Raw genomic sequence first — 25,494 nt, 5'->3', positions numbered from 1 at the left:
GTTTTGTGACTGTTCAACATAGTAACCATTGCGGTTTTCTTGATATATTGTAGAATCTTTAATAAGTGTCGAAGATGTAAGACTTCATTCAATCAGTCAATCAAACAAGCAAGACAGCATTTATTGCAGCCATCATTTTCCACATTGTTGGTAATTGTTGTGCATATTTTCCCCAGATAACTTTGCCTTCTTATGTCATAAGGCCCAGCTCACTCACATTCACTTCAGTGATAGTCCCTTTGGTAATAACACCCAAAGTTGTATATAGTGAAGAGGAATGATTCTTCTTCACACCAAGCATGGGTAGACAAAACATGGTTTTAAGTTCAGGATGAGTTACATGAACCTTCTTAAAACATAAACCAATTGGCCTAGTAAAGCTATCCCCAACAAAGCAGACTTTAGTAATTATTCTCTTCCAAGTCTTCTTTCTCTTTCCTGTATGAATAACCTTCAACACTTCTGTTTCTCCTTGGGCATGAACTTTTGGCAAGGGCACTTCCCATTTACCAGCTTTCTCTTTTCATTTCTGTTTAATCATGTTGCAAAGGACTTTGGCTCAGGATTGTCTCTCTCTGTCCAGCAGATATGTAGGCACTGCTCCTTGGGGAGTTCTTTCATCATTCTTTCGCTTGATATTTCTCTTTTCATGCATCTTGATAGTCTTTTTCATCTGAATCTTCTCAGCAAGATGCTGTTCATAGTAGAGTTTGGCCTTTAGACCAGTCATTTTCTTTGCTTTCTTTAAACATTCATGAGTCTCTCAGCTTTCCTTCTTTCTCCTGAAAAGGAAATCATGAGAAATCACGGTAATCCAAGCAGTATCCGTACCATTTTGGGGGTAACTCTATGTATTTGTTCTGTGGCATGTTGACGGCTGGGGGCCCATCAAAGAGTCACCTAAAAAGCTTTCACGCTTCAGATTCTCTGCCATTAGTGACTGACTACCCATGAGCCAGAAAATAAAAGAGTGCTATAATTTCTAACCATCAATGAACAAGTAGAGAAATCTTTGTGATGATATTGTCTTAGTGTTATGCTAACTCTAAGGCATAAATGGAAAGATTGGAACAACCAAAGGAAATAACAAATGTTTTATGAATTGTCAACAAATATAACCCTCAGGCTGTTTATTCCCTTGTTATACTCAACTATTTTTCAGGTGGAATCATGAGGGGAGGGAATGAGATTTCAATGGAAGATTTCATTCTCCTGAGACTCTTCCCTGAGTTTAGACTTTCTGGCATCTTAATTTCTATCCTTCTCCTGATCAACGTAATTGCTTTTATAGGAAATGTATTCATTATTTTAATCTGGGAGGATTCTCGACTCCATATCTCTATGTACACCCTACTCAATCAGCTATTCCTAATTGATTTGATCTTAACTTTTGCCATAGTCCCTAAGATGTTATTCTGGAACAAAAACTATTTCTTGGATTGGCTGTGGCAATCAGAGTTTCTTCTTTTTGACATTAGGTATGTCTAAGTGTCTTCTTCTAACCCGCATGGTTATATGGCTCTTTGCAACCTACATTATCATATTATCATGTCTATATTATCACATGAACTTCAGAGTTTGTCGTCAAATGGAAAAATGGATATACATGTTGTAATTCTGAACACTATCTTTTAGGAAGTTAAAGCTGGAAAGTATAAAGAGGACAAGAATGTTTATTTTGTATGAGGATGAGTTGAATTAATTGATTTAGCCTGGAGAAGAATTAGCGAGTACATGATTAGTGTATTAAACTGTCTTTTCAATAAAAATCTATCTGATGGGTGTGAAATAGTACTTTAGAGTCATTTTAATTCGCCTTCCTCCAATCAATAGCAATTTGGAGTATTTTTTCATATTACTATTGATAACTTGGATTTCTTCTTCTGAAAATGCCTATGCATATCCTTTGACCAATTATCAATTAGGTAAAGATTCTTATTCTTGTAAATTTGACTCAGTTTTCTAGATATTTGAGAAATAAGACCTTTATCAGACAGATTTTATACAAAGATTTCTTTCCAATTTCCTGCTTTTCTTTGTTTATGTAAATACTTTTCAATTTTACACAGTTGAAATTGTCCATTTTAATTCCTGTGAACCTATTTCTTGTTTTGTCATGACTCATCTCCTATCTATAGATCTGACAGGTATTTTCTTTTATGTGCCTCTAATTTGCTTATGATGTTACCCTTAGTGTCTAGTTATGTGCCCATTTGGAGCTTATCTTTGTATTTGGTATGAGATTTTGGTCTGTACCTAGCTTCTACCAGAGTGTTTTCCCTTGGAAATGCCCCAATTAATGAGCATCCCCTCAATTTCCAGTATTTTGCCACCACAAAATGGCTGCTATAAATATTTTTGCACATATAGGTTTTCCCCCCTTTTTTATGATCTCTTTGCAATACAGACCTACTCGTGGTATTGCTGGATCAAAGGGTATACACAGTTTGGTTGTCCTTTGGGGATAATTCCAAATTGCTCTCTAGAATGGTTGTATCAGTTCACAACTCCACCAATAATGCATTAGTGTCCCAATTTTCCCTCATCCTCTCTAATGTTAATCATTTTCCTTTTTTTGTCATATCATATTAGCCAATCTAATAGGTGTGAGGTGGTATCTCAGAGTTGTTTTAATTTGCATTTCTCTAATCAAAAATGATTTCAAGCACTTCTTCATATCCCTATAGAGAGCTTTGATTTCTTCATCTGAAAACTACCTATTCATATTCTTTGACTATTTATCACTTGAGGAATGGCTTGTATTCTTATAAATCTGACTTAATTCTCTATATATTTGAAAAATGAGGTCTTTACTTGCTACATTGTTTCCCAGCTTTCTACTTTCCTTCTAATTTTGGTTGCATTGGTTTTGTTTGTACAAAACCTTTTTAATTTAACATAATCAAAACTATTTTATATTTTGAAATGCTCTTTATATCTTGTTTGGTCGTGAGTTCTTGCCCTCTCCATAGATCTGACAAGTAGACTATTTCTCACTCTTCTAATTTGCTTATGTTGTCATCCTTTACATCTAAATCATGTACCCATTTTGACCTTATCTTTTGACCTTATCTAGTATATGGTGTGATAATTTGGTTTATACCTGGTTTGTGTCCTATTGTTTTCCAGTTTTCCCAGAAGTTTTTGTCAAATAGTGTGTTCTTATCCCAGAAGCTGGAGTCTTTGGGTTTATCAAACAGTAGATTACCATAGCCATTTATTACTGTGTCTTGGGTACCTAACTTATTCCATTGATTCACCACTCTATTTCTTAGCCAGAACCAAATAGTTTTGATGATTGCTGCTTTATAATACATTTTTAGATCTGATACAGCAGAACCACCTTCTTTTGCATTTTCTTTCATTAATTCCCTTGATATTCTTGACCTTTTGTTCTTACAGATGAATCTTGTTATTAATTTTTCTAGCTTTATAAAATAATTTTAGTAGTTTGGTGTGATACTGAATAAGTAAATTAATTTAAGTAGAATTGTCATTTTTGCTATATTATTTTGGCCATGAGCAATTGATATTTTTCCAATTATTTAGATCTGACTTTATTTATATGAGAAGTGTTTTATAATTGTGTTCATACGGTTCCTGTTTTTGTCTTGGCAGGTAGATTCACAAATATTTCATATTGTCTACAGTTATTTTAAATAAAATTTCTCTTTCTATCTCTTATTGCTGAGCTTTGTTGGTAATATATAAAAATGTTGATGATTTGTGTGGGTTTATTTTATATCCTGCAACTTTGGTAAAGTTGTTAATTGTTTCAAGTAGTTTTTCACTTGATTCTCTAGGATTCTCTAAGTATACTATCATATCATCTGCAAAGAGCAATAGTTTTGTTTCCTCAATACCTTCAATTTCTTTTTCTTCCCTTATTGCTAAAGTTAACATTTTTATTACAATATTTAATACTGGTGATAATGGGCATCCTTGTTTCACACCTGATCTTATTGGGAATGCTTCTAGCTTATACCTATTACAGATAATGCTTGCTGATGGCTTTAGATAGATACTGCTTATCACTTTAAGGAAAACTTCATTTATTCCTATACTCACTAGTGTTTTTAATAGGAATGGGTGTTTTATTTTGTCAAAAGCTTTTTCTACACCTATTGATATAATCATATCATTATTAGTTTTGTTATTGATATGTTCAATTATGCTGATGGTTTTCCTAATATTGAGCCAACTTTGAATTCCTGGTATAAATCCCACCTGGTCATAGTGTGTTATCTTAGTGATAATTTGCTGTAATCTCTTTGCTAATATTTTATTTAAAATTTTTGCATCAATATTCATTAGGGAAATTGGCCTATGATTTTCTTTCTTTGATTTGGCTTTTCCTGGTTTAGGTATTAGCACCATATTTGTGTCATAAAAGGACTTTGGTAGGATTCCTTCTTTGCCTATTTTTTCAAGTAGTTTATATAGTATTGGAATTAATTGTTCTTTAATTCTTTAAATCTGGCCCTACAGATTTTTTCTTAGGGAGTTTATTGATGGCTTCTTCCATTTCTTTTCCTAAATTGGGGTTAAACAGATTGAAGCATACTTTTTTACTTTATTTTTCTTGAGGTTTTTTTTTGGGGGGGGGGTCTGTCTTTTCTTTCACAACATGACTATTATGGACATGTTTTGCATGACTACACAGGTATAACCTATATCAAATTGCTTGCCTTCTCAATGCGGGTGGGGAGGGAGGAAAGGACGTAATTTGGAACTCAAAGTTTTAAAAGAATGTTAAAAATTGCTTTTACATGTTACTGAGGAAAAATAAGGTACTAAATAAAAAGAAAGAAAAAATAAAAAAATAAAATGGGGTTAAGTATTTTATTTCCTCTTCTGTTAATCTGGGCAATTTGTATTTTTGTAAATATTCATCCATTTCACTTAGATTGTTAGATTTAGGGGCAGCTAGATGGTATAGTGGATAGAGTTCTGGCCTTGTAGTCAGGACGACCTGAGTTCAAATCTGGGCTCAGACACTTGACACTTACTAGCTGTGTGATCCTGGGCAAGTCACTTAACCCTGATTGCCTCACCAAAAAAAAAAATAGATTTTCAGATTTATTGGCATACTCTTGGGCAAAATAGTTCCTAATTATTGCTTTAATTTCCTTTTCATTGGTGGTGCATTCACTTTTTATTTTCGATACAAAAGATTTGGTTTTCTTCTTTTTTAAAACATCAAATTAATCAAAGGTTTATCTGCTTTGTTGTTTTTTCCATAAAACCAGCTCTTAGTTTTATTTATTAGTTCAGTAGTTTTCTTACTTTCAATTTTTTTCATTTCTCCTTTGATCTTCAGAATTTCTAATTTAGTATTTAATTGGGGATTTAAAATTTGTTCTTTTTCCAGCTTTTTTAGTTGCATGCCCAATTCATTGATCTCCTCTTGCTCTATTTTATTCATGTAAGCATTTAGAGATATAAAACTTTCCCTATGAACTGCTTTGGCTGCATCCCATAAGTTCTGGTATGTTGTCTCATTATTCTCATTCTCTTGAAAGAAGTTATTGATTATTTCTATGATTTGTTGTTTGACCCACTCATTCTTTAGGATTAGATTAGTTTCCAATTAATTTTTAGTGTGACTTTCCATGGCCCTTTATTACACGCAATTTTTATTGCATCATGATCTGAAAAGGATGCATTTAGTATTTCTGCCTTTCTGCATTGGACTGTGAGATTTTTATGACCTAATACATGATCAATTTTGTGTAGATACCATGTACACTGAGAAAAAGGTATATTCCTTTCTATCCCCATTCAGTTTTCTCCAGAGGTCTACCATATCTAACTTTTATAAAATTCTATTCACCTTCTTAACTTCTTTCTTGTTTATTTTGTGGTTAGACTTATCTAGTTCTGAGAGGGGGAGGTTGAGGACCCCCCACTAGTATAGTTTTGCTGTCTATTTCTTCTTGTAACTCCCTTAACTTCTCCTCTAAGAATCTGGACGCTATACCATTTGGTGCATATTTGTTTAGTATTGTTATTACTTCATTGTCTATGGCACCTTTTAGTAAGATGTAGTTTCTAATTCATGTTTTTCTTTGAGGCTTTGCATGTAGCCATTTTGACATTGTTGTCTTCTTCTGAGTTTGTGTTTTCAGCTTCCCTGTCACCATAGTAACTTTCTATGGACAAGATCTTTTTTTTTTTTAATTTTTCCAGCCTATTTCTTAACTTTTAACTTTATATTAAAGTTGGGCTTTGCTCCCAGGGTGGAGGGGACAGTGTTCCAAACTTCAGATTTTTTTGTGCTGCTACTTTTAAAGCTAATCCTGGAGAACTGTAAGTTTTCAGTTCCCTTAAGGTGGTATGATCTAAGGAGAGGTGTGGTCACTGCTTTTCTCCTCTGTGCTCTCATCTATAAGCAACCACAAGCACTCTTTTCCACCATGGAATTGTAACCAGAGTCCCCATTTTCCTGCAGCTTCAAACTCTAGTGTGCTAGTGCTCCTTCTCTTCCTAAGACTGTGACCTGGATCCCTGTACAGGCAATACAATAGAGTCCTGCACCCAGTGCCAGCAAATTGTGCTGAGTAATCTCCTTTGGACAAGTTATCTGGCCCCCTTACCATATGTGGGCTGGGAGCTCCAGAAGTAGCCATTGCTAATTCAGTCACCCCCAGGGCCTGTGGCTAACTTCCTGGGGCCCAGTTGGCTACTGGCTTGCTTGGTCATGGCCTGTGCTGGACTGCAGTCCTTCTCACTCCAGTGAGATAGATCTTTCCTGTCAACCTTCTAAGTTGTCTTGGGCTGGAAAATTGTTTCACCCTGTCCTTTTGTTGGTTTTGTTGCTCTAGAATTCATTTTGAGGTGGTTTTTTTAAAAGTTGTTTGTAGAAGAATTTGGGAGAGCTCAGGTGAGTCCCTGCCTTTACTCTGCAATCTTGATCCCATCTTGGTCAGCATGGTTTTGTTTCTCCAGCTCTATTCAGCAGTATGTGAAAATAGTGAAGAAGAAAAGTTATGGTGAAAGATAATGAGCTGTTTGGGGCATGTAGAGGTTGAAATGATGGACCATACTAATGAAAATATCCTATTGGTAGTTAAACATGTGGAGCTCAGAAGAGAGGTTAGGAGAAGAGCTTTAAGAGTTATTTGAATAGAGGTGGTAGTTAAAACTGGAAGTGAAAGATATTGACAGCAGACATAGTATTGAGAGAGAGAGTAGAACCAAGGGGAAACCTATGGGAAACACCCACATTAAGAAGCCGGAGAGTATGAGAAACTAGTGGAGTAGTAGTAGTAGAGGTAGGAGAGCCAGGAATATGATAACTACTGGAGAAAAGACATACCTGGAAGAAGGGTTAAAAGTTACAAAGAGGTAAAAAAACACAAGGTATGAAGGCCATTGGAATTGGTGGTATGTGGGCACTATTGAAGGCATTACTACCCACTGTCTCTTGAAAACAGTAAGAACTATTTAGAATGTCTTTGAGGCAATCAATCATTATCCAATTCCTATCACTTGTTGAAGGTTTTCAGTCTTTCATTTTATAACATGGGAACTTCTTTAGCCTCCCTCTTTTTTATTAGGGAAATCCCCATCCACCAACTTTTTGTGTCACAAAAAGATTGTCTGTCTATATTTATCGCTTTGAGGGAATGCTAGGGCTAGTATAAATTACATAACTACGCATACATGGGTTTGATTGGCAATGTGACTCCTCAACATGAGAAAAATTTGCACTATGGCTAGATACTATTTTCCTAGGCCTCTTAGAAAGTACTCATTAGAGAGCTAAAACTCTAAGTTCGTGTTCTGAAAGCAACTAATGGCAGATTTTAGCTTCTTTTGGTTTGAATGGCTTCATTTGACCTTTGCTGATCTTATCTTCAATTCAACAAATATTAAGCCTATTCTATTATGTTCAAGGCACTCAGCAAGGCAGCAGGTATTAAAAAAAAAAAAGGAAAAAAAACTTGACAATCCACGTTATCAAGGAGTTTACAGCCTAGCAGAGGAGATATGATATACAATATTAAGTACAATAAAAAGCTAATGAAGGTCACAAGAAATTCAAGACTGGAGGAACAGTTTTTAGCTTCAAGGAAGAAGTGGCACCTGAACTCAGTCCTGAAGGACTTCAACAAGTGGAAATTTGGGATGAAGAAGTCTTTTTCTTTTCCAACATAAATCTTCAAGTCTATTATGTGTTACTTACTGTGCTAGGCTTTCTTGGGCACACATAAAACATGATCCTGACTTAAGGACCAAGGTAGAAAAGATAGAGTGAAACAATGAGATATTTTCAAAATATTACACAAATATGGAGGTATTTCCATCTAGGGAGATCAGGGAATGCTTCACAAAAGGAGGCAGCACTGAATCTGGGGCTTGAGGATGATTGGGCATTGGACAGGAAGATCTAAGTAGAGGTGGGGTATAGGGAAAAGGTATCCCAGGGAACGGGAACAGTGTGAACAAAGGGTCTTAGGACCATAGATTTAGTGATAAAGAGTCAAGAAGGGTAGGAGAGGTCAGAAAGGTCAAACCCACTAGGAAAGTCAGTGTCAAAGAAACAAAGTATAAGTTTCAACAATTTTAACTTTTATTTTGTGTTTCTCTTTAAGCTATAATTCACTTATTTCATCCTTTTTCCACTTTAAAATCAAGGTACAAGGAGTGACATCGTAAGGGAGACTGCTGGTAGATAGTTTGTCCTTCAAAGGGCAATGGGTTCAAAGGATGACTTCCTTCTCTCTGAAAACAGTTCTCAGAAGAGATTTTCTCCTCCAGTCTCAGACATTCCCTAGACCTGAAGACCCTTGGGGAAGATTAAGAACCCCATATCAAAATCATAACTTCTGGCAATACAACTGAGCTACAGTCCAAAATTTTCTCTAGGAAAGAAATTCACTTAATACCCAAAATAATTCAGAAGGCTACCAGAATAGTATTGTATTCTTATGTCCAGAAACTTCATGTTTAATCCTTATATGAAGAAATCTGTGAATTTAAAACCATATTAAGGTTTATTGAATTTGCTTGCATAATAAACCCCTCTTCTTTTCTTAAATTTTTTTTTATTTTTATTTTGGTTTAGTTTGGGGTTTGTTGTTGTCCTGTTTTATTTTGTTCAAGGCTGGCTCTCCCTATCTTACCCAACATGGATTGTACAAGTACAATCAGGCCACTCATGGGTCTGATCCCGTTACTGATTATCATGGGAGCTTTAACTTGCTCATTTTTGACTGGGCTGACTTGCCCATCCTTAGACAGCTTGGCGACCTCCCACTTCAAAGTATTTTCATATTCGTATCAAACTTAGAGATGGCATCCAATTGGCTTAGCACAATGTATCTCAGAACTCAGAGCTCAAGTGATCCACTAGCCTCAGCTTTCCTAGTAGTTGGGATTATAGTACCTGGCACATAGTAGGAGCTTAATAAATGTTTATTGAATGACCACACCTAGCTCATACTTTCCAAATGAGTTTTAAACAAAATTTATTGAGCACTACTATCTCTTAACATTGTGCTAAGGGTCACAAAGGGGGTGCAGAAAAGACATGATTTATAACCTCAAGGAACTTATATAATGATGGAGACAAAGTACCTGTACAAGAAATAGTAAAAATAAAATGAATGCAAGGCACAATATATGTGGCAGTTGACATAGCAGGAAAAACCGACATACCTGGATGAAGTTGTACCTGAGGTATTTTTTAATTCTCACCTCAAAACAATTACAGACTCAAAGGTTACAAAGCAATGTTACAATATATTGCTTTGTAACTTTGAGTCTGTAATTGTTTTGAGGTGACACTAGATGCCTAATACTTCCTACTTCCTTTATCCCATTAAAGATCCTGAAATTTTATTCAAGGAATATTTGTTGTTGTTCAGTCATTTCAGTCACGTCCGATTCTTTGTGATCCCATTTGGGGTTTTCTTGGCACTCAGTGGAGTGGCTTGCCATTTCCTTCTCCAGCTCATTTTACAGACAAGGGAAACTAAGGCAAAATAGGATTACACGGGATCACACATCTAGTAAGTCTGAAGCCAGATTTTAACTCAGGAAGATGAGTCTTTCTGACTCCAGGTCCAGCAGCTTAACCACTGTACCACCTGACTGCCCAAAGAAATATATAGAAAGTTGTTTATGAAAGGGTTAGAGAAGATAACCCTCAACGAAAGATAATTTTTATTACTAAGCTTCACCCTTTCAGGTTCCCTTGGTCCAGCGAAAGAAGCCTCACTTGACTTCTCCCAAAGAGCTTGGAGGGGCCTGGAACATAAAGGAAGAAAGGAAGGCATTTGTCCTTTACTGATACCCAGAGGTCCAGGTTTTTGAAACCAGCTTGGGTCACAAACCCAGGTTACAGAAAAGTGCTAATTAGGGGCAGATAAGCAAATGCTGAGTTATTCTCCTCTACCATAACCTCGGCTAAAAGCTCCTGACTGCTTCTTTTAACTCTTTGCTCTGACTTGATAGAAACAAGATTATGGGTTCAGAGCTTGCAGAACTTTAGAAACCATTTATTCTACCCTCTCTCATTTAACAGATAAAGAAAATGAGGACTAGAGAGGTTTAAGTGACTAGCCTAATATCACGAGGTAGGAACTCTGAATTCAAATTATGTTACATAATGCTGCCTCAGTAATTAGTAATCTTAAAAAACATTCAAAAGTCCTCTACTGGGAGCCAAAGTTACAATTTAAACCCATTTATACCAATAATTGTAAAAATACAACATTGTGACGGCTCTATTGTTTGCAAAAACCAGCAGGATTATTCATTGTTCACTGGACAGTTTATTTTAACCAGAAGAATAAAGGCTACCAGTGCTAGGCATAATGAACTGCGCACAATAAGTACATTATAAATGTATGTTGAACTGAAGTCTGGTTCCAATACTCACCTGTTTAATCCTTATTTATTCATTTATAAAATGAGGTTAATAATACCTGTACTAGCTACTTTACAACTGAGAAAATTAAATTGATTCTATATTATTTATTGATGCTATTCGCAATTAATTGATTTTGTCCTTAACTGCCTAAGTCATAGTTCTTTATCTCTGGACTTAATTCAGGAAAATTCAACTGGCTTGTAATGAGCTATGTCTAGAAATTGAGTTCTCTTGCTAATCACTGTTCCATTTTTGCCTCAAGTAAATCTGCTATTTTCGAGGAAGGCAGGTGGACACCAAGGAGTCTGGTCTAGTATCTTTATACCACCAAGCTATCCTTCAAGGATGTCTGGTTTGCTATCTATAGAAGTCTGGTGCACTGTCTCTGACCTTGCAGTTGAACTCACTCAAACAATAAACATTTCTTAGTCACAAAAGGGAATAAGGGGGTTGTTGATAGTCCCTCATTCCCAATTTCTAACTAATCATATTGTTTCCCATGCCTCAACTCTGTAACCAATTATATTGATTTCACCATTCATGATGTTGAACTCTTGTAAGCAATTATAACTTGTTCCCTGCCTAAGAAGTCCTATTTTTCGTTCTATACTCCCCCAAAACTATAAAAGGAAGTTGTCCTTCTTCTGGGGGTCTTTGATTTACCTGAGACAGCCACTGACCTACTTTACTACCAGGTTGAGACCCTGCTAACAAACTATTATTCTGACTGGTCACAATGTACCTCAGTTTACTTTTGTTGAATTTCACTCATAACACAAAGCTGTTGGAAGGGGCAGCTAGGTGGTACAGTAGATAGAGCACCGCCCTGGACTCAGGAGGACCTGAGTTGAAATCCAGCCTCAAACACATAATACTTACTAGCTATGTGACCCTGGGCAAGTCACTTAACCCCATTGCCTAGACAAAAACAAAACAAAGCAAAACAAAACAAAACACAGAGCTGTTGGGAGGAAAGTGTTTTAAAACCCTTAAATAATCAGCTAGATAGGTGAGTTACTACTACTATTAGTATGGGCCAACTGCCATCAAATAGCATTGCCATCAAAACACATGGTTTGTTTCCTTAAGAAAGTTTCATGCATAAAAACCCAGTAAGTTCATAAAAGGCAGATAATGTATCTTTGATTTCTTTTGTTCAGTGTCTACTACATGATTCTACATACAGCAGGTTCTTCATATATACTTGATTGAAAAATAAGAATTCACCTTTGAAGGAAACAAAACAGGGATTATAAGAAACTGATAATCAAAAAGGAAAATAAAAAGATCTCATTGCTAAATTATTGGCCATTGTTACACAAAGAGATGTTGTTATAACATAAAGGATTTGGAATTAGCACTAAATGGAAGACTCAAAGCATAAGGTTGTAACCATTTGTAATGTTGGTATTAAATGAATGATCATCTGCTGATACATCTTACTTTCTGGACTGGAGACAGTCTGAAGCATAGGAGGCATAATCTCAGGAAGAATAGCCCTTTATTGGAGTAGAAGAATTAATATTACCCTCTCTGTGATTCAAGAGGGAGTAGTGCTAAAAGCAGGGAAAAGAAAATTAGGTTGTAAACTATTACAGACAGTCTAACAGTGTTTATCAGTAATAACTGGCCCAATCAGTGCTCCTTTAATGTGAATAAAGTTTTCTGCCTTAAGAAACAGTGAAAGGAAATCCAGGAAGACTTATGTGAATTGATGCACAGTGAAATGAGCAGAACCAGAACAAAGACTTGGCAATTCTGATGAATACAATGAACCATTAGAATTCCAAAAACTCATGATGAAAAATGCAATGGACTGAGAGACTGGTTGAAGCATATTTTTTCCCTTGATTTTGTACCCACCATCACCCCTGAACATGGTTAATGTGTTAGTATGTTTTGCATGATTTCACATATATACGAGGTACTGTATTTCTTGTCTTCTTAATAATTGGGGTAGAGGTGGAGAGAGAGAATTTGGAACTAAAAATAAAAATAAAATTGAATTTAAGAAACAGTATAAGGAAAAAATTAATTATAGAATATTAAATATATGACTACAAATGGGGATACTGGACTTTATAAGGAAGTTATTGAAAAGTTTTTTTGCAAGAAGTGAAATGCTTACTGGCACACTTATTTTGCATTTATTTTCTCTATCAATGTAGAATGCATTTGTTTTCTCTGTCACGTAGAACATCACTTCTTAAACTGTGCACTTTGCACTGCGCCTACCTTCAGGCTACATAATACCAAGGAATGCTGCTGAAACTCAAAAAGGGATCTCAAGTGGAAAAAGTTTAAGAAGTCCTGATACAGGATGATATTTGGACTACAGGACACAAAAATGGTCAATAGGGAGTTGATACCCAAGACAAGCAGGAAGATAGGAAGAAAATATCCTTGATGTATTGTAGTTGCCAGACCTAAGATGAACTATATCCCAAGGTACTTAAAGAAGTAGCAGATGTGACTGGACCATGCAGAATCAAAGAGGTACCACAAAACTAGAGATGGGGAAATATCCTGATTTTCAAAAAAAGTAAAGAGAATGTAACCTGACTTCCAAGTGAGTTTGAACACATTACTGTATTTCTAAATGAACATTTAGAAAAGGAAGTAGTGATTTAAAAGAACCAGCATGTCTTCATTAAAACAAACCATGTTTATGTCAACAGAGGGAGAAAAAGTTTTTGACAAAGTTCAACACTCATTTATGCTAAAAAAAAAACCCTATAAATAACAGGTATAGGATTTTGAAAATATGATTTAAAAAAACTATCCAACACCAAATATGCATTATATGTAATGGGAAACACTAGAAGCTTTCTCAATAAATACAGAAGTAAAGAAAGGATGTCCTTTATTCCTTCTGTTATTTGATAAGAGTTCTAGAAATGCTAGTGGTAGCAATAATACAATAGAAAGAAATGAAAAAAATAAAGATAGGTAAAGAAAAGATTAGACTATCCCTATTTTTTGATGATATAAGGAATCAGCAAATAAAAAAACAAGGATAGCTTCAGTAAAGGTACAGGCTACAATATAAACCAACAAAAATCAATGGCATTTCCATATTACAATAACAAACTCCAGGAAGTAATACCAGAAAGGCAAAGTCCCACTTAAAAATAACTACAGAGGCAGAGCCAAGATGGCACAGTAAAAACAGTGACTTGCTTGAGCTCTCCGCCAAACCCCTCCAAAAACCTGTAAAAAATGACTCTAAACAAATTCAAGAGCAACGGAACCCACAGAAAGAGAGTGAAACAAATTTCCAGCCCAAGATGACCTGGATGTTTGATGGGAAAGGTCTGTTGCACCTAGCTAGAAGACAAGAACAGTTCAGCATGGGCCATGCAGGCAATGACGGGACCTCAGTGAACCTGGAGCAGGCCTCTGGAGACTGAGTGACTGGCAGTTGTGGTGGTTTCCAGACTTCTCAACACAAATACCAAAGACAACTTAGAAGGTCAGTAGGAAAAGTCTGTTGAACCTGGATGAGAGAGGAGCTCGAGGGGCAGCTGGGTGGAGCAGTGGATAGAGCACCAGCCCTGGAGCCAGGAGGACCTGAGTTCAAATCTGGCCTCAGACACATAACACTCACTAGCTGTGTGACTCTGGGCAAGTTACTTAACCCCAATTGCCTCACCAAAAAAAAAAAAAAAAAAGTAATTCTAGAAATGTTCGCTATGGCAATAAGTTAAGAGAACAAAATCAACTGAATAAACATAAAGAAAGAGGAGAGAGGAGCTCCATCTGGCCCCAGCCCTGGCTCAGACTCAAGTCACGGCCTCTGGAGCTCTCGACCCACAGAGAGTGGGGGGATCGAGCAGGTGATCAGAGGGGGTTTGCAGGGAACTCTTTGCTGAAGCTGAGGCAGGATTCTCTTGCTTTGCCCATGCTTGGATCTGGGTCACCGTCCTGGGTGTTGGTCCTGGGGTGAGAAGAAGCACTGGTGTGGTGGAGCTTGTGACAGTGGTGGAGAGGGAATTCTCCTCACAGCTCCAAGGCAGAAAAGAGTGCTTGTGGTCACTCATAGACCAGAGCACAGGCCAGGAAAGGAGTAAACATCTCTCCTTTGATCATACCACCTTAGAATAACTGAAAATTTACAGGTCCCTAGAAGTATCTCTGAAAACAGCTGCACAAAACCCCTGAAGCTTGGGACAGCACACCCTCCACACTGGAAGTAGAGCCCTACCTTAACAAAGAGTTAAAAAGTCAAGTAATTGTCTGGGAACATGAGCAAACAGCAGAAAAAATCAGACTATAGAATCTTACTTTGGTGACAAAGAAGATCAAAACCTACAACTAAAAGAAGACAACAAAGTCAAAGCTCCTACATCCAAAGCCTCCAAGAAAAATACGAATTGTTCTCAGGCCATGGAAGAGCTTAAAAGAGATTTTGAAAAGCAAGTAAGAGAAGTAGAGAAAAAACTGGGAAGAGAAATGAGAACGATGCAAGAAAATCATGAAAAACGAGTCAATAGCTTGCTAAAGGAGACCCAAAAAATACTGAAGAAAATATCTTAAAAAATAAAATAACTACAAAATGCACAAAATACTAGAAGTCAATCTACTAAAGCAATTCAATACCTCGATAGATACAATTATAAAATGCTACTCAAAAAATGTAGAACTTAAATAATTAAAAGGATATTCAGTATTCATCACTAGGCTATGTTAATACAATAAAATAGACAATGCTACAGTAGTAATTTGCAGATTCAGTGCCTATACTAAACCAGCCTACAAAAGGGATACTCTGTAGAGCTAGACAAAATAATAATAAAAACATTATTTAGAGAAACCAAAGATCTAGAACATCAACGGAAACAAAGAGATACATTTGGAGTAAAGAAAGAATAGCACTTGCAAACATCATTCTACGTTACAAAGCAGAATTCATCAAAAGTATTCTGTACTGGTTAAGAAACAGAAAACTAGATCAATGAAACAGACTATACAAAGAAGAATCAGAAATAATTGAACTCAGAAATTTGAACTGAACTCAAACTCATAAAACTTGAAAACATAAATTTCTAGAAAAGAATTTCCTATTTGATAAGAATTAACTGGAGTAGTGGCAGAAATTGGGTTTACACCAACATATTACATAATATACCACAAAAAGGTAAAAATGCATATGCAATTGAATATGAAATATAAAAAATCAGGAGAGAAGCAAATCACATATCTTTCTTAACCAAACAAGGTATAAAGGTGATTATAAAAGTTAATTTCAAATTGCATATATTTGAAGCTTTTTCACAAATAAAACAAATGTAACCAGGGTAAGAAGGGGTGCAGTTAACCAAGGGAAAAATTTGAATGAAATATCTTGGGTATGGGTGTAATAGCCAAATTATATAGAGAATTAACACAAATATATGACAGAAAGCCACTCCCCAATATACTGGAGGTCAAAATATATGAAAAAGAGAGAAAAATTGCAAACTATTAACAATCATGTGAAAGAATACCCTCAAATTTCTAATGGTAAGAGAAAAGCAAATCAAAACAACCTTTAAGTCCCTTTCCCTCATACCCAGGAAATGGACAAAGATGATAAAAGAGAAGAATGGTTAGTGTTGGAGGGGATGTGGAAAAATAGGCACAGTAATACATTTTTTTGGTGGAGCTGGGAATTGTAACTATTCTGGAAACCAGCTTGGAATTACATGAAAAAAGTGATGAATATGTTCATACCTTTTGACTCAGAGATTCCACTTCCCAATAATGTCAATGATAAAAAGAAAGGCCCCATATATACCAAAATACTTATAGCAACACCTTTTGTGCTAGCAAATAACGGGTAATAAAGTAGATGTCCATTGAATGGCTAAAGGAATTTAGGTACATGAATGTAATAGAATATTTCTATGCTATAAGAAATGACCAGGAAAACTTTCATAATGACTACAACAATACAAAATGGAAAGAAAACAACTGAAAATGAAAAAAATTGCTCCCAAAGAAAAAAGATATAAGAAGACATAGGAGTGGGGGATCACCCACATAGATATTACATATAATATCAGACTTTTTCTATGTCAGATTGGCTAAATTTTTCTTCTTTTTAAAAATTCTTTAATATAAGGTATGTTTTTCTGGGAGGGAATGGTTGAAGGGATACAGTACAGTATAAAAACAAAGGATATCAACAAAATTGATTTTTAAAAACTGAACTATGAAAGAAACCTATGTCCTTTGGGGGAAGTGGACACAGCGTCACTAGCCTAGATCTGAAAAATACTGTAGAAGAGCAGAACATCTGACTCTCACAAAACTCTTTTAGACAAGATGGAGAGATGAGAACTAGATGAGAGATTTTTAACTTTTTTTGTATCACAGACTCCATTGACAGTCTAGTGAAGCCTATGGACCTCTTCTCAGAATAATGTATTTAAATGCATAAATAAAATATATAGGATTACAAAAAAATTATGCTTAACTAGTTACCAATTATTTTTTAAGTTCAAAGACCACAAGTTAAGAATTCATTGAAAGTAGTATCTGATAGTGAGCCCCAGGAATCTGTGCTTGGTCCTGTGTTGTTTAATATGTGTATCAGTGACTTGAAGAAAAGGTTAGACAGAATGCACAATAGAAAGTGTGCTGGATATGTAGTCAGAAAAATCTAGTTCTGCTCAAATACCAGTTTTGCTACTTACTACCTGCGTGACCTGGAACCTTAACATGTCCAAGTCTCAAGTTTTTTCATTTACAAAAAGAGAAGGTTCGACTAAGTGACCTCTAATGTCTCTTCTAGATCTAATGAATGCCTATCAGATTAATAGATAAAGCAGAGACGGAAGGGATTGCTAACACAATGATGAACAAGTTAGGATCTCAACAAACCTTGAGAGATTTTACAGTTGGCCAGTTCTAGTGAGATGAAGCAGAGTTGGAATAAATGTTCAAAAATCACTTTCACAAGTACAAGATTGGGAAGGCATGCTAGTTTGTATAAAAAAAAATATCTGGGGGATGTGGTAGGTTTCAAGTTCAATGAGACAATGTAATAAATGTTAACATAAACTTAGGCTACATTTAGAAAGGCATAGAGTCCAGAGAGCAGATGTTCCTACTGTACTCTGCCTTGGTTAAATCACATCTGACATATTGCGCTCAGTCATAGGCACTACATTTTAGGAAAATCATTGATAAGCTAGATCAGGGGTGAGGAACTTGTGGCCTTGAGGCCACATGTGGCCCTCTAGGTAAGTGTGGCCCTTTGAATCCAAACTTCCCAGGATAAATCCTTTTATTAAGGGGATTTGTTCTGGGAAGTATGGATTCAGTCAAAGGGCCACACTTGAGGACCTACAGGGCCCCATATGGCCTGGAGGCTGCAGGTTCCCTATCCCTGAACTACAGTGTCAAGAGGGCAACCAAAATGGTGAAGATCATTCCATACGATGGTCATCTGAAGGAAGTAGGGGTTTAGCCTTGAGAAGAAAAGATACAGCTTTCTAAGTATTTGAAAAGCTTTTTCATGGAAAAGGAATCAGACTTGTTCTACTTGGTCCACAAGTATATCCATGAGTAGAAGTTGCAAAGAGGTGGATTTGCTAAGCTAAAGCCTTAGCAAAAGGAAAAACTATCTATAAGAGCTATCCAAAAGGAGGTAGTCAGGGGCAGCTAGGTGGCGCAGTGGATAGAGCATCAGCCCTGAAGTCAGGAGGACCTGAGTTCAAATCCAGCCTCAGACCAAACACTTGACATGTACTAGCTGTGTGACCTTGGGTAAGTCACTTAACTCCGATCGCCTCACTAAAAAAAAAACCAAAAACAAAAACAAAAGGAGGTAGTTGGTTCTCATCACTTGAAATCTTTAAGCAAAATCTGGATGGCCACTGGTCAGGTATTTTGTAGAAGAGATTTTTGTTCAAGTATATGGCCTCTGAGGTCCTTTGAATTCTGATTCTATAATTACAGACACTCTGAGGTAGCATTTCAAAATACTTCAACTCCAGTGTTTACTAAACTTGTTACACTGATAGAGGTTTTTGTCTTTTGTGACTTCTTTGATGTTTAATAAAGTAGGAATTCTGATTAAAAGCTCTTCCACACTCATTACACTAAGGTTTTTCCCCTGCATGGATTCTCTGATGTTCAACAAAAGCTGTGAACCCAGTAAAATTCTTCTCACATGCCAAACATTTATATAGCTCTTGTCCTTTAAGATTTCCCCATTGTGTTTCTACCTCTTCCTTACCTTCACAGGCCTCCCTTTGCTCAGGATCATGAAAAAATCTATTACCAATGTGGATTCTCTGATGTCTGAGAAGATGTGAACTCCGCCTGAAAGCTTTTCCACATTTACTACATTGATAAGGTTTCTCCCCAGTATGGATTCTGTGATGTTCAAGAAGGCTGCAGCTCTGACTGAAAGTTTTCCCACAGTCATCACATTCATAGGGTTTCTCCCCTGTGTGGATTCTCTGATGTTTAATAAGATCTGAACTGTGACTGAAGGCTTTCCCACATTCTTCACACTCATAAGGTTTTTCTCCAGTGTGGATTCTCTGGTGTATAACAAGGGCTGAACTCCCAATGAAGGCTTTCCCACATGTATCACACTCATAAGGTTTTTCACCAGTGTGGATTCTCCTGTGCTTACTCAAACCTGAACTTTGAGCAAAACACTTCCCACATTCATCACATTTATACTGTCTTCTTCCAATAGTGTTTCTCTGTTTTTTTTCTAACCTGATTTCTTGTTCACAAGACTCTCCACCCTCTAGAACCCTGGAAATTTCTCCACTAAATTGGCAAGATGGGTGCAATTCCTCAGGAAGTTCTTGTTTTTTAACCGATTCTCTGATATCCATCCTGAGTTCACTATCTGAAACAATAAAGACATCATCAAATGTTAATACGGCATGCCAGAGGCAGTGTTCTATAGAAGTAAGAGCCTTCATCTTAAACTAGATTTGCATAACATCTTTGCCACCTGATTTCTGTGTTACTCTTCCTAAACCTCAAGTTCCTTCATACATAAAATAAGGATAATAATACTTATACTACCCCTCACAGAGTCTTGTGAAGGTGTTTTGTAAATGTGAGCTGTGGTGCTAGGATGTGAAATAGATGTGAGCTACTATAATAATAAGAAAAAATCTGTGAAGATATAGATCTTTAATATTCGCTAAGAATACACAGGTTGTATCTTTCTGTATCATTCCATCTTGAGGCTGATGATGCAACTGAGAGACTAAGCAGAATACTAGATAAGAAGCTTAGGTATGACAGAGCCTGGTCAACTATAAAAACATATTTCGCACTATACAAAGTAATAAGGAATGGAGATCCTAGGGCATATGCAAAGAATAAATATAAAGAGCTAATAAGGACTGGAGAAAGACAGTAGTCCCCTTTTCTAGATCATCCATCTATGTCTTACCCCTATAGTGAGTACTTTGATCTGGGCCCTCAGACATTAGAAGCTCTCTTCTGTAATGGTCTCTACAAGTGAGAAATTCATAATTTAACTCATAGAAGGCCTCATAGTTTCTAACAATGATGCAAGTTGAGGAACAAAGTCTAAATAAAGACTAATTCTCTATAAGTTCTTACCCAAGGAGACCATGTACCCATAATTCTCTTGATGGTCACCTCTACAGGGGTTCATTTCAGATGGCTCCAGGTGCCCCCACTCATCAGGGGTTAGAGACAAAGCTTTATCTTCCATCTTTAGCAACCCCTGAAATAAAAGGAAATCTCCAGTCAATTTCTACTGTTCCATTGCTGAGATCTACTGAGAATGCTATGAAGGAAAACAAGCTTAGAAATAAAACTACAAGTACTTTACCAAAGAGCAGAATAATCATCTTTACAAAGAAAACAAAATCAATAGTCTTTAAAGGAAGGGAATGAGTAAGACGTGATCTCATCACAAACAATAAATATCTAGAATAAGTATTTCCATCTACACAATGAAATAATATACTGCAAAGGATTTAGAAAACAAAGTATTGTAACAATAAGAACTGTGGAGATCTGAAGAAACACAAAGAAAATTAGATTAAAAAAAAAACAGGAACAAACCTAAGTAAAGAATTTAATATAGAAAACATCATAGAATTAAATAACAGCCCAGGAAAGATGGAAAAGATCAAGTATGAAGATAAGGGTACAGATATGGACAAAAGAGAAAGAACCTCTTGTGTAACCCAGAATTTAAAGGATATATAAAAGATACTTGTTCAATTGAATATTTTTAAGCCCAGTATTGTTGCTGTTGTTGTTGTTGTTTGGTCATTTTTGATCATGTCTGACTCTTAATTACCCCATTTGGAGTTTCGTTGGCAAAGACACTGGAGTGGTTTGCCATTTCCTTCTCCAGATCATTTTACAGATGAGGAAACTGAAGTAAAATAGGGTTAGGTGACTTGCCTAAGCCAGATTTGAACTCAGGAAGATGAGTCTTCCTAACTCCAGGTCTGGCACTCTCCACTAAACCACCTAGAAGCCCAATATAGGTATAAACTAAAAGAAAAAAGAAAGGTATCTAAGACTATTAATGTAAGACTATTTGGTTTAGAGTTTAAGAAAGATAGTGATTAAGAAGTCTGGGCATCTATAGTCTAAATCTGAATGGGTCTTTCATCAGGGCCAAAGAACTTGGGCTAAGTTTCCTTGCAGGGAGTTTACTGAACAAGTTCTAGAAGAAAGGAAGGAGACAAGACCATAATTAGGCAGCAGCCCTGGGGTCCCTGTGAGGACATCTGGGGCAGTAGTTCACCTGAAGCCTCGGAGTGGGAAGCACAACTGCAGTTTCCAGGTCTTTATAGCTCCCTTTTGGGAAGTAGGCAGGAACTTGGAGAGCTATGGAAAAAGAAAGGAGTCTTGATTGAGACCAGATTTGCCATGCAGCATCCCCTCACTATGGAAATAGGAATCTTTAATCTATACATTAAATATCTATATCCATATGGTATATTCAAAATTGTAGACTATATACCCAAAAGCCCAATTTCTATTCCTGTCATTCTTAAGGCCTAAAACAAACACACATATTTCATTTACTTTATCTGTTATATACCTAGTGTGTGACAACACAGGTGCTTTCTAGAAGTGGCCTTAAGGATGGTATGGAATCTGGGGAAGGAAATAGGAAAAAAAGAATATCTTCCAGGTAGCTGCCACATAATCACCACAGACATGTAATAACAGATTATAATAACATGCAATAATCAAATTACACTATAAATGCCTTATGGAAGGAGATACCCTAGAATGTTCATTTTTCAGGGAGTCTCTTCAACTATGGGAGGAGGAAGGGGTGTTTTTATTAGAAGCTGCATGGAAAATACACCCAATGATTCCTACACTGAGCATAAGAGGTTAGTTAGGTTAACTTCATGGCAGTTAAACTGCAAAATCAGGACTAATAGAAAATTCTGACTGACATTGTCCACATCATAATTCTTGTCTATTTTATTATTAAGACTTATAAAAGAATAATTTTTAAAAATATCACTACCATCTCAGTGTATATAATAAATCTCTGAAAGACACTGAAAGTAAATTGACAATGAGTTTAAAGAACTGTATTTGTGATTGTCTCTGTTATTCTATTAGGAATAGCTCTTGATCAAAAGAGTACTTCTTTTCAATTTTTGGGAGACCTCAGAGGACCTTTACACTCACCTCTCTCTTGGAGGGAGTGGAGTTCCTGAGATTCACACTTAAGTTTGGTCTCCACAGGCTGGAGCTGTATACTCCATTGGGATTCCTGGGCTGAACTCACAGAAGTCATCTTGTTCCAAAGCCCTTCCTTTCCCTGTATACTGGCTGGGACCTGGAGGCAAGCAATTAGGTACATTTTTGCTTCTGAGAGAATCACTGTGAGACCTAGAAATAATACTTCAGAAAAAAATAGCACTGGCATAAAATGAGACAGGAGGAAACAGCCTGAGGGACATAATTCATTATATGACCTTAATACAAACATAACTATAACAAGTTTTTCTCAACCACTAAACTAATATCCCACCCTTTCAGGCTTGGAAATTACCCCTTTAATCTGCCTTCCTCTCCCCAGAGGGCTGATATAACTAGATTGGTATAAACTAGTAGAGTAACACTTTTACTAACAAATCATTTTTCCTTTTTACCTGCTGTCCTGATTCATCAAACTCTTTTTCCAAATCTTCCAACAGACTCACTGCCTCCTCTCCAGTCTCTGGATGATGGTTCAGAACCCAGGACTGGAGCTCCTCAGGTAGGATACTCAAGAATTGTTCCAGCACCAGCATTTCCAGGATCTGTTCTTTTGTACAACTTTCTGGCCTCAGCCATTGGCAGCAAAGCTCCCTAAGCTGACTCAGAGCCTCCCGAGGCCCCGGGGTATCTTGGTAGCAAAAATTCCTGAATCGATGCCTATACATCTCCCAGGTGGAGGGACTGCTTCTGTGTAAACTAGATTTCCGTACACAGCCGCGTTCTTCCTCTTCTTCCATCTTCACTGCCAGAAGTCCTAACTGTTCTTTAGGAGCCTGGTTGTCCAAGGCTGCAGCATCCCTGGATCCTGTAGCCATTCTATGTTAGAATAGTTCATTGGGGGGCTCACTCCTGCTGAGGTTTTTGCTTTTTCAGGAAATTCCTGAAGAATGAGAAATCATTATAGACTCATGAAAAAGTCTGCTAAAAGCTACTTTATGTACATGTTAATGGAGGGCCAGTCAGCAGTAAGGAAGCACTGACAGTTGCATTACAGTAGAGAAAGATGATATGGGATGAAAGGGAATATGACATACAGACCTAAGGAGGAATAAGACTGAATGAGTGACTGAATGAATGATGCAGCCTTTGTTATAATTATGTTGATAAGAACAAGGCATAGTGAAGCTGGATCCTGACAAAGATTAGGCTTGAAGAAACAGACGCTGTTGTAATGTATTAGTTGTACCTATGATGCTTGGTGTGAATGTAAGAAGAGTTGTTTTTAACGGACAAGAATATCTGGGATAACGGTAGAGGAGAAAGCCAACCTATATAAATTACGAATAGCACAAATTGTTTACATGCTTAAGGCCAGGGACAAGTCAAAAGAAGAGTTTTAGAAAAGAGCCATCCCCAGCCTCGATAAAAGGTGAGCTTTGACATGTATAGTACTAAACTGGACACAGCTTTAGGGTAGTTCTTGTGTTTTACTTACACCTCAAATCATTTATGAGTAGTAATTTAAGTCACTTGCCCTGCTACAAGATGAATAAGCGCAAGTCAATAAGTACTTTTTCTGAACAGTTTAGACCTAAGACTGACTTGACATAATCAGTTTCCATTGTAATGTAACCCCAAGAAAATGAAGAAAATAAGGAAGAAACATTTATCCAGAGCAAGCAAGGAGCTAACGGAAACGTTAACGGGAAAACATTTCTAGTTTTTCAGGCTACAAGGCTCTGAGGGCCCCCCGGCGGCTCCTCCAGGCAAAAAAAAAAAAAAAAAAAGGTGCACCTGCTTTGGGACACAGGTCCCCAGCAAAGCCCCTGAGCTTCCTTCGGCGCCTCCACTGACGCAGGAAGATGGATTCCTGCCAGCCAGGTTTCCATCCACCATGCCCTGAGTCGCTAGCCCAGAGAAGGTGGCCGGGGGCTGGAGCTGGGCCCAGGGCGTAGGAGGCGCCGGGGACAGAAGGCGATGCAGCTAGGCATGGGGCGGAAGCGACCCCTCCCACCAGGCGCCTCTGTGTGACGGCAAAGCTCCTTCCTCCCCCAGAGTCCGAGTCTTTTCTTTCCTCTTTGCATTTTCTGACCGCAGGTCGGTCCTTCTGCGGGTCTCTATACAGATCCTGGGGCTGGCTGTGGCGATGGGAAGCCGCACAGATCTAGCCCCAGAATCCCCCCGGGTATTTCCCTTCCGCCCCTCTCACCTGGAGAGCCTGAGGCTCCCGTGCGGCCTTAAAGAATGAAGAAAGAAACGCCAGGTTGAAGCACTCGGCGGCCAAGACCAAAGAAACCCACACGCGGAACTCCCGGAGCAGGCTCGGCGGAGCCGAAGCGAGGGAACCACAGGCACTTCCGGGCCACGCTAGCACCCTAGTCTCGGTGATTTTCTCTCATTCTTGACCTCAAAATTAACCCTTGAGGGCTTACTCCCAGAGAGTGCCTTCGTGGAACTCTACAAGAACCTGGAAAATGTCCTTGATTCAGGAGTGTGTTGGAGCTAGATCCCGAGCCAGTTGTTAAATTTTTAATGTGAGCATTTACACCTCTGGAAATGGGCAGATACTTAGGGTTTGATTTATTTGCCAATTGTTTGATTTATTTGCCAATTGTCTAGACTTAAGAAAATTATGGAAGAAAATGTGTTAATAATGCAGATTAAACTTAGAACAATCTCCTCCGTACTTTTTTTTTTCTGGAGAGATTGTTGTTAAACATTTCCAACAGCACACCCCATAGTGAACTGCTAGATCGCAGGTTGTGAGATGTGGGGAATTTTAGATACCTTAGTCTGAAAATGAGAAAAATTTAGCTGGAAGATAGGGCTCTTCAGTGAGGACTTTTAGTTACAGTCTTGCAAATCTCCAGTGATTAGCTGAAACAATAAATAGATCATCCGTTACCCACTGGTGATATCAAAAGGTGATGAAAAAATGC

The 25,494-nt window shown here is 37.3% G+C and overlaps 1 protein-coding gene and 1 pseudogene across 4 annotated transcripts; both read right to left on the bottom strand.

The window, feature by feature from the left end:
• Positions 1–100: 100 nt before the first annotated feature.
• Positions 101–869, bottom strand: LOC114034518 (annotated as a pseudogene).
• LOC114034517 (zinc finger protein with KRAB and SCAN domains 3-like) lies at positions 704–25,222 on the bottom strand. Of its 4 annotated transcripts, none has more exons than XM_027850246.1 (7): positions 24,765–25,222; positions 23,008–23,495; positions 22,541–22,691; positions 21,633–21,715; positions 20,465–20,591; positions 19,104–19,733; positions 704–782 (listed from the first exon to the last, which is right to left on the bottom strand). In XM_027850246.1, the coding sequence occupies exons 2-7, from the start codon at positions 23,428–23,430 to the stop codon at positions 745–747; spliced, it is 1,452 nt and encodes a 483-aa protein (XP_027706047.1). In that variant the 5' UTR covers positions 23,431–23,495; positions 24,765–25,222; the 3' UTR covers positions 704–744. The 4 variants fall into 4 exon arrangements, with proteins under 4 accessions (XP_027706047.1, XP_027706048.1, XP_027706046.1 ...); XM_027850247.1 differs by lacking the exon at positions 704–782 and adding an exon at positions 8,678–8,791; XM_027850245.1 differs by lacking the exon at positions 704–782 and adding an exon at positions 11,774–12,106.
• Between the last annotated feature and the right edge of the window lie 272 nt (positions 25,223–25,494).

The sequence above is a fragment of the Vombatus ursinus genome, unplaced genomic scaffold (assembly GCF_900497805.2).
Source record: "Vombatus ursinus unplaced genomic scaffold, bare-nosed wombat genome assembly UNPS02008996.1, whole genome shotgun sequence".
NCBI classification, from domain to species: Eukaryota; Metazoa; Chordata; class Mammalia; order Diprotodontia; family Vombatidae; genus Vombatus; species Vombatus ursinus.
Note: the sequence above shows the minus strand (reverse complement) of the source record. Positions and strands in the feature narration are given on the sequence as shown.

Bases quoted from the DNA above. Each gene is read 5' to 3' on its own strand.
- LOC114034517 (XM_027850244.1), bottom strand. From the start codon at position 23,430: ATGGCTACAGGATCCAGGGATGCTGCAGCCTTGGACAACCAGGCTCCT. The intron at 22,692-23,007 runs GTAAAAAGGAAA...GCTTGCCTCCAG, and splicing joins TTGATGAATCAGGACAGCAG to GTCCCAGCCAGTATACAGGG. The intron at 21,716-22,540 runs GTGAGTGTAAAG...CTTTTTCCATAG, and splicing joins CCACTCCCTCCAAGAGAGAG to CTCTCCAAGTTCCTGCCTAC.